This window comes from Marmota flaviventris, chromosome 18 (assembly GCF_047511675.1).
Source record: "Marmota flaviventris isolate mMarFla1 chromosome 18, mMarFla1.hap1, whole genome shotgun sequence".
Lineage (NCBI taxonomy): Eukaryota > Metazoa > Chordata > Mammalia > Rodentia > Sciuridae > Marmota > Marmota flaviventris.
The window spans coordinates 63,095,002-63,112,867 of record NC_092515.1 but is presented as its reverse complement, the minus strand read 5'-3'; the positions used below and the strand labels follow the sequence as shown (position 1 = coordinate 63,112,867).

At 49.1% G+C, this 17,866-nt stretch overlaps 2 protein-coding genes across 2 annotated transcripts in view; both read right to left on the bottom strand.

Moving 5' to 3' along the window:
- Def8 (differentially expressed in FDCP 8 homolog) overlaps positions 1-17,866 on the bottom strand; it is a 93,412-nt gene that overhangs the window by 9,946 nt on the left and 65,600 nt on the right. The window lies entirely within an intron of this gene.
- Gas8 (growth arrest specific 8) lies at positions 309-16,738 on the bottom strand. Its single transcript, XM_027933319.3, has 11 exons — positions 16,656-16,738; positions 14,790-14,876; positions 11,900-12,097; positions 11,303-11,509; positions 9,018-9,072; positions 8,167-8,372; positions 7,275-7,442; positions 6,868-6,954; positions 3,917-4,126; positions 1,729-1,794; positions 309-579 (listed from the first exon to the last, which is right to left on the bottom strand). The coding sequence occupies exons 1-11, from the start codon at positions 16,656-16,658 to the stop codon at positions 430-432; spliced, it is 1,437 nt and encodes a 478-aa protein (XP_027789120.2). The 5' UTR covers positions 16,659-16,738; the 3' UTR covers positions 309-429.

Sequence of the window (17,866 nt, the reverse complement as noted above, 5' to 3'; positions counted from 1 at the left end):
ACTTGGGTCAATAAAATCAGTGCTACATCTGCAGAGCTACTTCCAGTGGGCAGCTGTGACTCACTCAGGTCTCTAATGACAGCGCTGCATCTGCAGAACTGCTCCCATCTTTGGGACAGGAGCAATTTATGGGTGGCTCGATCTCTGCCACCTTGGCCCCCAGGTGAACAAGGGGGCTGTCAGAGAAAGTGCTGCTGAAGTTGGAGGACTCAGGTGTGGTGTGGCACAAGCTGGACGTGCCCCAGGGAAGGAGATTCTCCTGCAGGTGGTTCTCCCCTACAGAGCCCAGCAAGAGAACACAAAGGAAATGTGGAAAAATTTTCATTCATTGATGATAATCTAAAATTTAAAAACTTACTGCCTGGAAAGAGGGAGTCACCTAGGGAGTGTCCCTAATCAGTTCTGTGGGCTGCAGCCCCAAGCATGTAGCTAGGTTGGGGTACCCACAAGTCCTGCAGGGCCCTGACCCAGCGTCTGCCCAATCACCGCTGTCTCCAGAGGCTTGAAGCCCACATTGTCCAGAGGGATTCCAAAGGCCAGCAGCTTTGCCTCGTATGTGCGCAGGAGGTCATTATGAGCCTGTGGGAACAAGGCAGTGTCAGGGAGGAACAAGGAGTTGACCCACCCAGAGCTGAGCCCTACTCCATAGAGGGCAGGGCCAGCATGGTGTGAGGAGGAAGAGAGCAAGCATCTGTTAGTGGTCACTTTAGGCCAGCCCCGTGCTAACACAGCTGCATGTGTTGACTGGGGCTTAACACACGAAGGTATGCTGAGGCAAAGGGAGGAACTCAGGAGAACTGTGGCCTGAGTGTGCCCCCCGGCTCCTCAGCAAGCATGTCTCAGCGAGGGCCACTGTTCCCTCCTACCCTTGTCAATGGCCTCTATTCCCTGCTCCCATGGGCACAGCACCCTGCATCTTCACCAGGGGCAGGGCCTGCCTGGAGAAGAGTCCTGGTCACCCCTGATCTGTCCCAAGAGACAAGGCCTGGGAGACAGTGCTGGTGGGCCTAACACAGCTACCATGCCAGAGGTCCCTGCTTCCAACTGTAGAAAATGCACATTTTTAGAAGGGTTCATATTTCACTGGGTGGTTGTAAAAGCTCAATGAATTGATGTGTGTGAAATGCTTCAGGCCTGGCCTGACTCTGCAAATGCTCAAAAGGGCAGCTGTCCTCAGTATGGCTCAAAAATGACTCCAGTGTGGGCAGACAGGCTCTAGAGAGAACTGGGGTGTAGACCCTTGAGGTTCACAGCAAATGGCCCTAGCTCTGCACAAATACCAGCATGTGCATAAAAAGCAGGCAAGGGGCTGGGAGGGTCAGGAAGCCAGGATCATGTGGGTGCCATGGAACCTGGGAACTGTGGGGGACAGTGCCTGCACCCAGGGGTCTTAAAGAAACAGGATGACAGAAACATCTGGACATGTCCCCAAACAACAGAACCAAGAAGTGATATCCATCCCTCAGAGTTAAGGGTGTAACTGAGTTGCACTGGTGGGACAGCTGCTCTTGGTGAATTCCTCTGCAGACAGAGCAGTCAGCTCAGTCCTAGGTAGGTACAGATGACCTCGTGCTGTGTCTGCCCCTCACACGGGGATGGTCCACCAGCCTCATCAAATGACATGTGAATGGGAAATGGATGGGTCCTCAGAGATGGTCAGCAGTCACACTGTCTACAGGCTGAAGCCAGGTCATAGCCAAGGGAGGAGGCAGGGAGGCAGGTGCATACCTTACAGACTCGGGCCAGCTCATACTGCAGGTCCTTGATGGTACTATTCTTTGACTCCAGAACATCCTGAGGACAGAGGCAGAGGTGAATTTGGGACAGGTCTTTTGGCCAAGGTGAAGGAGGTGGATGATGGTCTGGGAGCTCCCTTGGGGGTCCCAAGAAGCTCAGGGAATAAAGTCCTGGCTCAATATATGTATGCATCTAGACAAGGGTATGTCGGCAGAAGAAGGTCCCCAAGGGTTGAGAGAAAACAGAATGGGAGGAAGGGGAGAACCGGAGTATGTCGCAGTGCCATCCACACCCCATGGAGAAACTGTCTTGATGGTAAGTAATAAACATGGGTTACCAGGGACAGCAAAGATCTTACTTTGCAACAGCCTGGCACTAAACAAAAAAACTTACACTTTTAAACTTCTTGAATCACGTGGCATTATTATCCAATTTTTAAACAGAAAGAGTAGCCTGTGTAACTTTCAAAACCTTAAGTGTTGAACCAAAAGTAATGGGCCCAGATCTGCAGGGCCCAAGCCCCTTGGGATGCTCCCACCTGAGGAGTGCTGTAAGGTGCCAGACTAAGAGTTGGACCTAGCCTGCCTCCAGAGAAGCTCCCCAAACCCTCTCTCGCCTCTCTTGAGAGAGATCCTATGGGCACTGCTGTCACTTCACTGCAAGGCTACTTGCCTATAAATTGGGATAAGAATAATCAGGGAAAACAAGAGCTAACCCACATTTAGTACCAACTGTAACCCACAGTTAGTTAGTATTCACCTGATTGTGGTGGACAGGACTGATTCTTTTTTTTTTTTTTTAATAGTTTTTTTTTTAATATTTATTTTTTAGTTATTGGCAGACACAACATCTTTGTTTGTATGTGGTGCTGAGGATCGAACCCGGGCCACACGCATGCCAGGCGAGCGCGCTACCACTTGAGCCACATCCCCAGCCCCAGGACTGATTCTTATCATTGCCATCTCAGGCTTACCAGTCCACAGAGGTGGAACTGTCCCTCTTCCGTGACCAAACAGCAGGACTTCACTTCTCACACCTACCCATGTTGCAGGTGAGCCTCCAAACCCAGAGACAGGTTATCGCCAGTCCCAACATGGCCCCTCCCCTCCTGTGTTGCTACACCACCCCAGGCCCAAGATCCGGCCTATCCCAGTAACCTGGTCCCACAGGTACAACCAGGGCCCTGCTGCTCTCCTGTAAACACTCGGTCTCCCTGTCCAGAAACATAGCCTGTCACCTTGGATCCTCCCAGCCCCTCCTAAATCAGGGATAAGTCCTGTGGAGCTGGTCTTTAGTAGCTCTTGGATCTCAGTTCCTTGTCTTGCACTGACATTATCTGCTATCTCTGGCCATGCATTCCCCATCTGAGGCAGAGGGGGCTCTCTGTGATCAGGCCTCTGTGCCCAGAACAGAGTTGTGGTTCCTGACCAGCCCTACACTCCAGGGTACAGCTGACAGCCTGCAGTTGCCCTTAGTCCTGGGTTTCCAACAAACCCTGGGTTTTCTGGGTTTCCTGCTCCCTAGGCAGCTTGGGGTGCTCAGTGTGAGGCCTAGTACTGCATGCAGCCTCAGGTCAGGATGTGGAGGGGGACGGGCAGTGAAGCAAATCAGGACGGAGTGTCATAAATAGAGATGAGGTGCCTAGACACAAAGCTAATTCTTTGGGCCTAGAGTTTTAAACTGTGATGAGCCATCGTAGAAGAGCTGCCTGTAGTACAGGCGCATGGGTGCTGAGCATGGCTTTTCCACTCCCAGGCTGACCCCAGGCTGACCCCAGGCCTGTCTCTGAGTCCACTGTCAAGTGACTGAGGGACTCAGTCCTGCAGATTCCCAGAGCAGCTTTTCTGTTTCTAGAATATCCTCAGTTCTACTTGGTGCATCATGATGAGCCACAGGAGAACTAGAATGGCAAGGCTCAGAAGTTATGAGGTGCTATGAGGTTAAGGAGGGTCAAGCAAGACCCAATAGCAACACAAGCAAAACCCCTCAAAGCAAACTGCAGGCCCATGCAGGCCTGAGGCACAGACGCCTGCAGGAAACCCGCCCCGCGTGGGTAATTGAGGTCGCCCCCTGGTTCAGGAGGCACAGCGCAGGACCAAAGGGTCCCACCACAGGAGACTAGGCTGCCCACTGTAGGTAAGAGTTGGGGCAGCCACCAGCCCTGCCCCCGGAGGCCTACCTCAAGTTTGCGGGACACGAGTGTCAATGCTGCAGGGTCCAGGTTGGAGGCCGCCAGCACCTCATTGAATTGCACCTCCCTCTTCTCCATGGCAGTATTCAGTGTCTGCAGCTTGCGTTCCAGCACCAGGTTCTTGAAGCCTATCTTCTGCTGCACCTCCTGGATGGCTGCAGTGAACTTCTGGTAGAGCTCATCCCGCTCTTGCTGTACCTGCAAGAAGGAGACTGGGGTGAGCAACAAAGTCCCCCACTGGGACATCTCACTGGGGAGAAGCCACCTCCTACCCTGCCCCTTTGTGGAGCACACTGTTACTACAAAAGGTCACTTACACTGGTGACCACACCTAGAATACATGGTCTATGTGCCATCCACTGCCTAAAACCCCATCTTCTGTGCAGAGTTAAAGGTATGCAACTATCTACACAGAGGAATGCAAGAGAGAAATAGCAGCATGAACCCCCTCAAGAAGCAATGGGGCTGGGCACAGTGGTGCACACCTGTAACCAGAGGCTGAGGCAGGAGGTTCACAAATTTGAGGCCAGCCTCAGCAGCTTAACAGGACTCTGTCTCAAAATATAAAAATAAAAAGTGTTAGGGATGTGCCTCAGTGGTAGAGCACCCTGCGTTCAATCCCTAGGACTGCAAAAAAAAAAAAGGGGGGAAGGAGGGGGAAGAGAGGAGAGGAAGGAGGAGGAGGCAGAAGCAGCAGCAGTAGTGGGGTGTGCTAAGAGCAGGAATAGCCCCACCCTGAAATCTGCTCCATAGGTGGGTCAGGCCCAGCTTTGCCTGAGTTAGGGCTGTGGGCTCAGAGGAGATGTACCCCTGATTGCCCCCATGTGACAGCCTGTCCATCTGCAAGCAGGCAATCTTTGCAGGAGAGCCCTTGGAGTTTCCTACAGATTGACATATTGATTCCTTGCCATCAATATGTCCTACAAGGCAGGTCTAAAGCAAGCCTTGCAGCAGCAGTCTGTCAACCAATAAGTAAAAATGTCTCTTCTCCCCTACTTTTTCTTTTCTTTTTTTTTTTTTTTTTTGGTACCAGGAATTGAACCTAAGGTTACTTAACCACTGAGCCAGCACTTTTTTTTTTTTTTTTTTTTTGGTATTTTTTAGTTGTTAATGGACCTTCATTTTATTTATTTATTATTATGTGGTGCTGAGGATCGAACCCAGGGCCTCGCACATGCTAGGTGAGCGTTCTACTGCTAAGCCACAACCCCAGCCCCGGTAAACACTTGTTTAACCCCAATTCCCAGCGGCCACTACTGTGATCATTTGGTATGACTCCTTCCAGAATGTTCTCATCACTGTTAGTAAAGAAGGAGGATCATGCTACATCATTGCAACTTTCCACATAGCAGCATACCCTACAGCCTTCCAAGCAGAGAGTACTGTATCCTCCCCAACGACTGTGCCGAGTCCCACGGATCTGCCTATATTCAATTCCCTGTCAGCAAACCTGTGGATCATTAGTCTCTAGATTTTGCCAACAAATCTGAATTCCTGGTTCTCTGAGACACTGACTGGCACACATCATAAGCCATATTCATGTGCAAGATGCGGCAGAGAACAGGATGCAACCCAGACATGTTTCTGCTCTGTACCTCCCATTAATGCTGGCCACCAAATTCACAGAAAGGAAGAAGGGAATAGCAGGACTCAGATAAGCCTAGGGGTCAAGGGACTGTCTGTGCAGGTCATTGGCTGCCAGTGGCAGAGCCCAGTGATCTACACCCTGTGAAACCCTCAGCACCTCTGAAGGTGAACAGACCTGCCACAGATGCAAGGCTCCTGAGAGGCCTGCTATGGGGAGATGGGGCCAATTCATTATTGGTCTGCATCTGTGAACTCTCTAGTGACTATGGCTCATGATGAAATGCTCAGCCACGTGAGCCATAGACACAGCATAAGGGTCCTGTGATGCAGGGTGATCCTTGGCCAGACCTTCAAACCACAGAGGCAGGAAGTAACATTGCAAGAGACATCAGACCTGCACTATCCATGAGAAGTGTCTGCCCAATCCTATCAGCAAAGGAGGAAGTTCATCAGCTCTAGAGTAGGCAGGAAGGAGCAGGAAGTGGCCCTCAGGCAGTGCTGTCAGGAGCATCACCCAGAGCAGCCCTCTTAGTGACTCATCAGCGTTCTAGCACAGACCCCTCTGACCCAGCACTCCACTGCAAGGACTGATCACACAGCGCAGAATGAAATGGAAAGGGTAATTGCAACAACAATGTAGTAAGAACAAAGGACTGAAAACAAAGAACAGCTCCTCAAGGGGAACTATAAACTAGCAGATGCAGCTGTCACAAAGAACGAGGCTGCTGTGTGTGTGCAGCCTGGACAAACCGTGAGATTAAAATGCAGGTTGCTGTTGACATGCTCCCACTTTGTAAACCATGGTGCCACATCTATGCTAACGGATGCAGGAAGAAGCCTGGAAGGTGGCTCACAAAACCATCAGCTCTTATGGGGACAGCACTGAGCAGCTGGTTCACTTACCCTCAGGATCCCAGTATTTCTGAACAACGAGCGTGTAACAGGCTAATGCTCAGAAACACACTCATGCAGTGGGAAACAGCTGCTGCCTGGGCCAGTCCTCCTCTATGTACTGCAAAGTCAGCTTCTGAAGGGACCGGCAGGCACTCCCCTTGAGGCCCCAGGCCTTGTACAATGCCAGGATGGCTTTTTGTTTTTCTTTTTGTATTCTGTGGTGCTGGAGATGATTGAGGTACACCCCCAGCCCTTCTTATTTTTATTCTTACACAGTCTCACTAAGCTGCCCAGGGTAACCTGAACCTGTTTCAGCCGCCTGCAGAGTTGCAGACAAGTGACACACACCAACACCACCACAGTCTTTTGACTCATAAAAGCTGAGTGGACTGAGAAGCAGGCGAGAGAATCTGCAGCTCCCAGTCCCAGAGACAGCCAGGGCCTCAAGCCTCACCAACCTTGATGAACCGCTGCTCCAGCACCTCGTGCTCCCACTGCAGGTCTCTCAGCTCTTTCTCAGTGACCTTCAAACGTGCTGTTGTGCTCTAGAGAGAGTACAGGGAGTGGGGACAGACAGCATTCAGATTCACAAGTATCCATGTACCACAAGCTTCTGGAAGACAGCAAGGCCAGAGATCATCTCCAGGAACAATTGGTGGAAAACTTCCAACAGCCGGGCCCCACCTAGGCTGGCTGGTAGGACAGTGCAAGACTAGGGCCTCATCTCCCTTAGCACCCTCAATGGAAGTAAAGAGTCCAGCCTCCCTTTCCCTTCCCACCCTCAGGAGATGCCCCCAGATGTGCCCACTTTCCTGAGGCCAGGAATGCATGTGCCAAGGAGGGAGGAACTCAGCAGGGAACTCACCACCAGGATCTGCTTGTCCCTCTCATACTTCCCAAGCTTCCTCTGCATCTCGTTCATCTCCTCCCGTGCCTTTTGCAGAGGGTCTGCCAGACGCCTGTTCTGCATAGACACCTCTGCCATTTCCCTCTCCAGGTGTTCTTCCTTCTTCCGCATGTCCTCCATCTGCTCCTATGGGCTCAGGTGCAGGAGGGGCTCAGCCTGTGGAGCATAGTCCTTCCAGCCTCACACACGCTGGGGACTTAGGCTTGCTTTGTGGACAAACTGTATTTTGCAAAGTCTAAACTTATTCTGAATTTTCTAGGAATGCAGCTTCCATGCAAAATGAGAGCCTGCACTTTGTTCAGGACTCCACCGGGGCTGCTCTTCACCATGGAAACCCTGCCACTGCCAGCATCTGAGGGACGATGACAATGGCCCACTCTGGCCACACTGCAGCCATGGCATGGTGCCTGGGTGTTGATGTGTCAGGATAGCCTGTTACTGCTTCACAGCAGTTAGGGAAACTGGAATTTTGTTTGTTTATTTGTGGTGCTGGCGATCGAACCCAGGGGTGCTCCACCACTGCGCTACATCCCCAGCTCTTTTTATTTTTTATTTTGATACAGGATCTTGCTAAATTGTCCAGGCTGGCCTCAAACTTGTGATCTTCCTGCCTCAGTCTTGCAAGTAGCTAGGATCATAGGCAGGCGCCACCACACCTGGCCTGCTTATTCTCAATTATGGGTGGAGATAAGTCACATTACTCACATATTTCAATTGAGGGTAGCAGAGGGGCTCTGTCCAGTGCATTTACAGAAAGGGGTGTTGGGTCCAGGGGACTGTGAGAGCTGCAGCCTGCAGCCCACAGCAAGGACCGGCAAAGGGTGCCGACGGGCCCAACCCAGGTGAGCACCTTGAGGGCGCTGATGAGGGCCAGGTTGTTGAGCGTGATGTCGTTGTAGTAGTTCTTGACGTCAGCGAAGGCCTCCTCATGACGCCGCATCAGCGTGTGGATCTGGCCGTTCTTCCTCTCCTCCACCTCGTGGATCTCAGTCTTTCTGCGCAGGTCAAGCTCATCCCTTAGCACCTTCATCTTTTTATCATACTTGGCCTCGATTTCTGAAAGGAAGCAGCACATACAGCAGCGTAACAAAGGAGAAACAAGTGCCATGTCGTACAAGAATAGATGAAACCTGAAAAGAGGGCCCAGAACTGCCATGATGGTCACAACAAAGGTGTGCAAACAAGCTCTGCCAAAGGACAGGAAAGGCTTAGGTGAGCTTTTCCTGCTGAGGCTCAAGGGGACACACTCAGCGCAAGGGCCACTGTTGGCCCTCCTCTTCCGGTGACAGGCCTATCAGTGCCTGCACTGGGGCTCCCAACACTGTCAGCTGACCCCAATGGGCATTCAACACCTAGCTACAGACTGCAGGGCTTACTCAGGCAACTTCATGGACTTCTGAAATCTGAGGCTTCTCGGCCAGAAGACTATTTGAAAATGCTGCCCACAGACTGAACAACTCGCGCCTGCTGTTAACTACTGATTTTAGACAGCAGTGGGGAAGTGTGAGGCATTCACAGCCTCCCAAACTCACACAGAAACAGTTGTTCTGGGACTCTGAGTGGGTCCATTCTCTCCCTGTGTGGGGGGGCTATTTTAATCTGCTTATCATGCTCTGAATTAACAAGCTCTGGAGGCAAATTACTTTCTGATGAAGGTAGGTCTCTGACACCATCTTACCAATGTGCATCTTAGGAACTGACCTCGAACTTGCCTCTCAAACTCATTCCGCATCTTGGTGATCTCCTCGGCATGTTTCTGCCAGGTGAAGAATAACAAGTTACTAGACAGTGAAGCAGACAGGGGTGCGTACCCTTCAGGCCAACCCTGTTCCTCCCCCCTAAGAAAAGTTGAGCTCAGTAAACCCCATGCTGCTCATGCTACTGGCTGCTGGGCTCCCCTCCCCTCTAAGTTCATGGAACCTGCCCAGAATAACATGTTTTGGTCATCTCCACATTTCATAAGTCTCCTCCCTGAGCAAGATCACCTCTGAGCCTGGAAGATATAACAGATCTGAGTACTGGACAGCTTGGTTTCCTCATGGTGCCTTCCCATAGGCTGGAGAACAGCCACTTCTACAGAGAGCTACAGCTCTTTCCAGGAGCCTCAAATAGCTCCTGCAAACCCACCTCACTGTTGCTCAGAGCAACATTCAAAAATTATTTTCATAAACAATTATTATGCCAGGCACAGAGGCACACACCTATAATCCCAGTGACTCAGGAGGTTGAGGTAGGACAATCACAAGTTCAAGGCTATCCTGAGCAACTTAGTGAGACCCTTTCTTGAAAGAAAAAAATCTTTAAAAAGGTCTGGGATGTAGTTCAATGGTACAGCATCCCTGGATTCAATTACTAGTATTGAAATAAATAAATATTCTAAAGCATCTTTTTTTTTTTTTTTAAAGAGAGAGAGAGAGAGAGAATTTTTAATATTTACTTTTTTTTTAGTTTTCGGCGGACACAACATCTTTGTTGGTATATGGTGCTGAGGATCGAACCCGGGCCACACGCATGCCAGGCGAGCGCACTACCGCTTGAGCCACATCCCCAGCCCATAAATAAATATTCTTTAAAAACAATTTATTATATAGTACAATTTTTAATTACAAACTTAAATTATTTTTAAGGCAGTATTTTTACATGAAGGAGCATTCTGAACACGTAACACATACCCACACTTCAGGTTAAGCACACAGCCTCATACCACTGACTTGATCTGAAACCAGCCACTCTGTGGTTCTCAGGAAAGACCATGCAATTCTGGAGGCCCTCAGCACCCCCGTGCTTTGCTGCAGTCTGCAGTGTCACTGAGGTACACCCTACAGTTGAAGCTGGGCTGCTCCCAGCATGAGGCAGATGTGTTAGAAGGCCTCTCTACCCAGCATACAGAAGCACCTCTGAAAACTAAAGTCAGACACACCCTTCCTCTCCCCAGTTCTCAGAGGGCTCCCTACTGACCTGTACCAAAGCCCCATCCTCCCAGGGCTTTCCAGGCTAACAAGCTCTGGTCATCCCTCCAGCCTTTCTGCTCCGTGCTCCTCTAGTCTCTGGGTCTTCCACTGGCCCATCCCTTCTCTAGGATGGAATTCCCCAGCCCAGACATCTAACTCCTTCCAGCCTTTACCCAAATGTTACCTTCTCAATGAGGCAATGCTAGAACTCTTATAAAAACTGCAGCCTCCCTGCAACTCTAGCTCCCTGCACTCACCCCACTTTGCTCTTCCTATAATGCTCACCCCTAACAGCTTTGCTGTATGCACTTGGCACATCTGTTTTGTCTTCTCTCCTATGTGTTGACTCTCTCTTTCCTGAACATTTAGCCCCACTTGGGAAGGCATTCCGACAGAGATCATGATCAGGGCCTGACACCTAATGGACACTCAGCAAATGAATTTCAGTCTCTACCTGGAAACCCCAAGAGTCAAAGGCCAGCAGTTACTGAAGAACTGCTGCCCAGGATATCTTACATGTTGATTTTTCTTTTTCTTTTTTTTTGCAGACTGGAGATTGCAACCAGGAATGCTCTAACACTAATGTACATCTCCAGTCCTTTTTATTTACTTATTTACTTTTATTTTGAGGGTCTCACTAAGTTGCCCAGATTGGGCTTGAACTTGAGATCCTCCTACCTCAGTCTCCCCAGTCACTGGATCACAGGCATATAAGGGTTGGTTCTCTAAAGCATCCAACACTGTTCCCTGTGTGTCAGAGATTAGCAGTATTAGGATTAGATCCTGAGCTGGATTTTCCTTTGGAGAAGACAACCTGTTGACTGGGCTTAAGACAGCAATCTGCACTCAGCCCTGAAATATGGTTTGTTGGGCTGCATTCTTTTTTTTTTTTTTAAGTATTTCCACAACTGAAAAGATGTGGGAGTTTTTATACAAAAACCTAAACTCCCAGTTGTTGAAAGATGAGGGGTTCAGGAAGCCCTAGGCTCATTAATCCCATAGTCTGTCACTCTGGTGCTCACTCCTCATACCTACCAGCCTCAGGTTCTTCACCACCACCTCATTGGCCAGTTCCTGCTCCTTCAACTCCACCTTCAGTGTCCTCATGTCCTTGCGCAGAGCGTCCTCTTGCGAGTGGTGCTCCTTCTGAGCCAGCTTCATGACCACAGTGCCCTCAGCTTTCGTCTCTGTCAGGGTGTTCTGGTGCTCATACAGCAGGTGCTTCACCTTCTGCTTGTACACCTAAGGGATGGGGATGCCATCTGCTCACTCGTGCTCTGAGGCACAGAACAGGACACCACCACAGCCAGTGGGTGAGATCCTGCCCAGCTCACAGGGGGCTGAGAGGGAACACCAACCGCAAGGAGGTCGACCTTCCACAGAGCCTGTGCTCCTTCCACATTAGGGAGGCTGGGATTCAAACACAGGCTCTGCAGAGCCTCTCCTGCCACTGGAGGATGAAGCTTCTTTCCCTTCAGGTGAAGCTCTTTTAGGAAAAAACACCTTCAGGTTTCCAGTCTAAAAAAGTTAGATCCCAAAGCCAAGGGAAAAGGTCCCCACCCCACCACCTGGCTCAGCTGCTCTTTTGCTGCAGGTGAGTCCCATGGGCACAGGCAGGCCAGCCTCACTCACCTTGATCTCCACCTGGTGCCTCTCCTCAGCTTCCTCCATCTCCCGGTCTTTGTTTCGAAGCTCAGCCTTCTTCTCCTCCAGTTGCCTCCGTGTGATCTCCCAGAATGTGTGGATCTTATCGCGCTCCAGCTGGAAGTAGTTGCGCTCTTCCCGCTCGCGGTCCAGCTCCTCACGGATACGGTTGACATGCTCTTCCACCTGACCAGGCACACACCCACAGCAGAGGCAGGTGGATGAAGAAGGGCAAGGAAGAAAGAGGGAGGGGCCGCTGACCAAAATAATAAGCACTAACAGTAAAAGGTAAACCATGATGTTAGGGGCTATCAGGACAGGGTACATCCGGATATGGCAAAAGTTTCTCAAATTTGGTCAGTCTTCACAGAATAATTCTATCTTTACAGCAGTTCCTGGGAATTTATACTAAAGAAATTTCTGAAAAGAAACATAAAAGCTTTTTGCTCAAAGATATTAGCCTTGCCATTATTAGAACTACAAAAATATTAAAAAGAAAATGAGATAGGACAATTTTACACAGAAAAATAATTGGAAAATTAGAGTAAATCAAGTAGAAGAAATCTCATGTGGCAAAAAATACATATGAAAATAATATAGCAGCATGTAAACATGTCTAGAAAATAAAAAAACTTCACCGTTAAAGATACAGTGTTAAGCAGAAATACACAAAACCAGTAGATTTCTAACACTCAACAGGTTTTGGCCCAGAGCCAATCACAAATCAGCAAATAGGTTAAGGAGAAAAGCAGGTCAGGCTTACAGCTTTCTTGGGACCTCATTTCTCTTGAGAACTGGTTATCTTTGAGCACAACCCCAGGCTACTTATTGTACATTTTTTTCTCTCCCAAAACACAGGGAAAGCACATTTCTTACTTCAAGAGAGCCAACCAGGGGCCTCTGAGGTGAAGACACTGGGCAGGAGTTTGGGACCCCATGAGGAAGTATGGCATCACAGATTCTGACTACTGCCTCAGCAAAAAAACAAATGTCTTCCATCACAGACCATCAGTGTCGCTCAAACAGCCGAAACCAATCTGCTCTGTTGGGCTCACACGGTGCTAGATTTTGCCATCACTCAATATCTAGATTTCTTGTAAATATCCAATTTCAAGCTTCTCTTGAAAAATCAGAAAACAAAGAGCAATGAAGTCTAATGCCTCAAGGAGACCACCCAGTGAAGTGACTGCGGATGTTCTCTGCCAGGGGAGGGCACAATTCTCCAGATCACCCCAGTCTCTACCCTCCTGCTTGACCCTGCAGGCTTCTGTGCTCAAGTGTTCAGTATACATGGCCAGCCCGCTCTCTGCAGACCATCCAGTTAGGACCAGTGCTACATCAAAGTTCCACTTCTACAAGAAACAACTTATACATTGGGGCAATACAACATTCAATCCACTCTCCACCCATCACCCCACTGATCCTTCCAAAACACAACTTGATCCCACCACACCTCTGCTTAAACTGCCAATGGTTTCCTTGCACTTAAAATACAGCACATATCACCACTTCAGCTCACATGACTCTTTATCTTTCAATCTTAAAACTATCATAAGAAAGTAAGGAGCTGGGGATGTGGCTCAAGCGGTAGCGCGCAGCCCAGGTTCGATCCTCAGCACCATACACAAACAAAGATGTTGTGTCCACCGAAAAAACTAAAAAATAAATATTAAAAAAAAAAAAGAAAGTAAGGTTTATTAATACTATCACACAGGTCCCCTGTCATATGCTCACAGGGCCATGATCCATCAACACAAGAGGCCACAGGTCCACCATGCTTGCCTCATGCTATAGTTGTCAGGAGCCTTTTTTTTTTTTTTTTTTTTTAAAGAGAGAGTGAGAGAGAGAGAGGTAGAGAGAGAGAGAATTTTTTAATATTTATTTTTTAGTATTTGGCGGACACAACATCTTTGTTTGTATGTGGTGCTGAGGATCGAACCCGGGCCGCACGCATGCCAGGCGAGCGCGCTACCGCTTGAGCCACATCCCAGCCCCTGTCAGGAGCCTTTTTAATGAAATTGTCATCACATAATTAAGTTCACTAGCCCTTTACATCAAAATAAACAAGTAACTTAAAATGATTACTACATGTATGATTAACTCAAAATGAACTCAACTCTTATATACAACTATAATGTACCAATAAAAGAAAAAATAATAATTACTACAAAGAAACTATAAAGACTTCACTCCCTCTCCAAACTAAGCACAGACAATATCAAAGAGTAAGCCCTGACACTGTTACTCCTTATTAGAATGTTTGTCAAAAACGACGAATAAGGGGCTGGGGATGTGGCTCAAGCGGTAGTGTGCTCGCCTGGCATGTGCGGGGCGCTGGGTTCGATCCTCAGCACCACATACAAATAAAATAAAGATGTTGTGTCCGCCGAAAACTAAAAAATAAATATTAAAAAATTCTCTCTCTCTCTCTAAAAAAAAAAAAAAAAGACGAATAATTAATAAGATTGAGAAAATGTGATTTTAGGTAAATCATGTTCCTTTCAAAAACTTTCTTTCTGCTATGATGCTTAATGGTAAATAAAGGAGAATAGCATACATGTGTATACTAATAGCCCTATGAACATCAGATGCATAAGAGGGCAAGATTGATAGATAACAGAGTTAAAAGTTATTATTTCAGAAAAATATTTTCTTCCAAATTCCAACCACTCTATTAGAAAGTTCCTTAATGTGGCTATATTTCACTGTTTTAAAATATATAATGCACCTGCAACTGCAGAGTTGATGGGAATCATGGACAGAAATGGAAGATCCAGATTGAGGGGAGATGACTGAATCGGGTAGTGATGAAATGCACACCAAGGTACCTGGAGCGGTATCCACCCCAGCCAGGACTGGACAGCCCAGGCCTGCTCACCTGCTCCTTGGTCATGTCCTCCGGAGCCAGCCCATCGACAATCGGAGTGCCTTTGGCTTTGCCTTTCCTCCCTTTCTTCTTGGGCGCCTTTGGTTGAAGAGACAATGGGTAAGTAAAGGACACTCTAATGGCTTTCCCTTTTTGGCTGGCTCTGATTTGCTCCCATGGGGCATTTTAGGAGGAAGTGAATATCTGTTTGGAACTTCTACCCCTAAGGCTCACTCTAACCCCCCTCTCCCCCGCCACAAGAGTACTCAACTGGAACACATCACTCTGCACTGGGTTTTCCCACCATTAACCACACACAACCCTGTCAACACATTTGGATAAGCACAAAGGAGACATCTCCCTTTCCAGAAAAATTCATTTTCTCTTTATAAAAGGAATGGAGGAATCTGTTCCAAATCCATTCACTCCATGGTATATGGCAGATTTCACTGATGAGAATGGAAAATTTACTTAAGAGTCAGAAAGGAAGCCCACAATACCACTCTGCCAAAGGTTACCATGTTGCCTAAATGCTTGGTAACCACCCCTTAAAGAAACTGTTAAATAAATGTAGGGAGAAATGACTCCATACAAATAACTAATCCTGAAAATATAAGGATTTTTTTCTTCAAAATATAAAACTCCTTCAAGGAACACTGACCAAGAACTATTGATCAAAAGGTTTCCACTATGGATGATCTGTAAATGGGGTCAGCAGAAGGACTGGTCATGGGGTCATGTTTCATTTTAATAGCTTTTACAAGGCTGAGAGAGGTAGCTTCTACCCCCATTCATTTCATGCCATTCAAACAGATACAATTTTCCAAGCCCTATCCTCTGCCAACGCTCTCCTGTTTGTGCTTTCACGTTATGATAATCAGTTTTACATAAAAATCTTAGAAAAACAATTGGAAAAAAGAGCCAGATGAAGTGGTGCAGGTGCCTGTTGTCCCAGCAACTTGGGAGGCAAGGCAGGCAGAACACTTAACATAGCAAGACCTTGTCTCTTAAAAAAAAAATCACCAATATTCCCACAACCTCATGATAAGTACTTTGGTCCCCCTTCCCAGTTGGTTTTCAAATGATGCACGCAGAAACCTCAACTCCTAAGGTACTCCTCTCTACTCTAGGAATGGCACCGCCCTGGAAGGTCATAAGCCTCGGAGAAAGATTCAGCACCAGTTAGCATTTGGGATGTTCACAGTCAGCTGAAGGGGCTTAGTGGGGCTCCTGGAGCTCTCCCACGGTGAGGCATCCTCCCAAGCAGCTGATACCCACGCTGCTGCCAAAAACTCGGTTACTGACGACTCCTAAGTTACAAAGGGGCGGGTCTGGTTCCATGAGATGAGAAGGGAGAGAGCCCTGATGAAGCAGCGAGGTCCCGCATGGCTTCTCCTACTAGGGGCCTGGCTCCGACCAGGCTCTCCAAGGGAACAGATTCTGAACCCCGAGCTGATGCCCTGGCACTCCTGGGCACCGGCCTTCTATCAGGGCGTGCTGGAGGAGAGGAGCCTCCAGGTGGGGGACGGTCCTAAGGTACCCCTGTCCCCGACTCTCCTGCATGGGGCCTCTGCGTGCCCCAGAACTCCTAGGAAGTGAAACCACGGGATCCGAGGATCGGAGACACCCAGGTTCGGTCTTCTGGACGCACCGCGCACCGCGCCCGAGGTCTCGGCAGTTCTAAGCCCACCAGGGAGCACGGCATCCCGAAGAACCCAAGCCTCTCAGCTCCGAGGGCGCAGACCCCCGCACCCCGGGCTTTCCCCGGAACCCCACGAGGGCATCCAGTCCTCGATCCCAGGAACAGCCCGTCCCGGGGTCTCTGAGCGCAGGCCGGCCCGCCCGCCCAACCCAGGCCCAGGACCCCACCAGCCTCACCATGGCGCCGGCTGACCAGAGCCACCGCGACCCGCCGCCAAGCGCTCCCGCCCCGCGGAGGCTGCGCCGTCTCCCGGCAACCGTGCGAGATCCCGCACGAAATCTCGGAGACTCTCGCGAGACTATGCCGGCAGCCCGGCGGGAGTGCGTCCCTAGCAACGCGCTGGGGAAGGCTCCAGGTTGCCGGAGTGGCGGAAGTTGGCTGGTTGCTGGGCGTCCCCGAGACACCTGACTACCTGACGCCCCTGAACTAGCGCCTGTCGTTGATCGCTGGTCCCCGCCACTAGAACTCGAGCTCCATGAGGAGGGAGAACTGTGTCTTTCGTTCCGTACTACAGCGCCTACATGGCAAGTGCTCCATGAAGATGAGCTGGGGAATGGGCGAATGGCTGAAGGAAGGATCAGTCGTCCTCCCAAGGCTCGGAGACAGTACCCAAACTGGAAAGTCTGCTCCAGGGACTCACCTCGCCCGGCAGGAAGAGCCCTCCCACCTGCTGCCCTAGAGAGGCTTGAATATGCGCGGCAGGTTTCCAGAAACCTTCAGTGGGGAGCAGAAACACCAAAGAAAATTAAGTTCAAGTTGAGCTCCAAAGTTTTGAAAACAAGTGACCCCTCTCTCTCTAATTATCATTTTTAAACCACCTCTGCCTAAAGAGGCAGCCTCGGTGGTCCTGTCACTGTTCTCTCCCAAACAAGCACTGCAGAAAAGGGGGCAGTCGGTTTCCTTTTCTAACCGCTTGCTCTGAATACTGCTAAGCATTTTTATAATTTCCAAAGCGAATTTCCAGTCCCTGAAACCATCTATTACACCCGCATGATGACCTGTGTCACCCAGAAGGCTGACTTTGTCATAAGCAGGCGTCTGTCTTCATTCGCCAGTGGTTGTTTTGCTTTTGCCTAAGCACTCGACTTTATCATCTTCTTTTTTTTTTTTTTAATATTTATTTAGTTGTAGTTGAACACATAGTATATCTTTATTTATTTTTATGTGGTGCTGAAGATTGAACCCAGTGCCTCATGCATGCCAGGCGAGTGCTCTGCCACTGAGCTACAGCCCCAGACCCTATTATCTTCTTTAAAAAGTGATCTTGCAGCCTGGTATAGTGGCACATGTCTGTCATCCCAGCGACTTTGGCAGGAGGATCCCAAGTTTGAGGACAGCCTCAGCAGCTAAGTGAAAGCAGTCTCAAAAACAAAATAAAAAGAGCTGG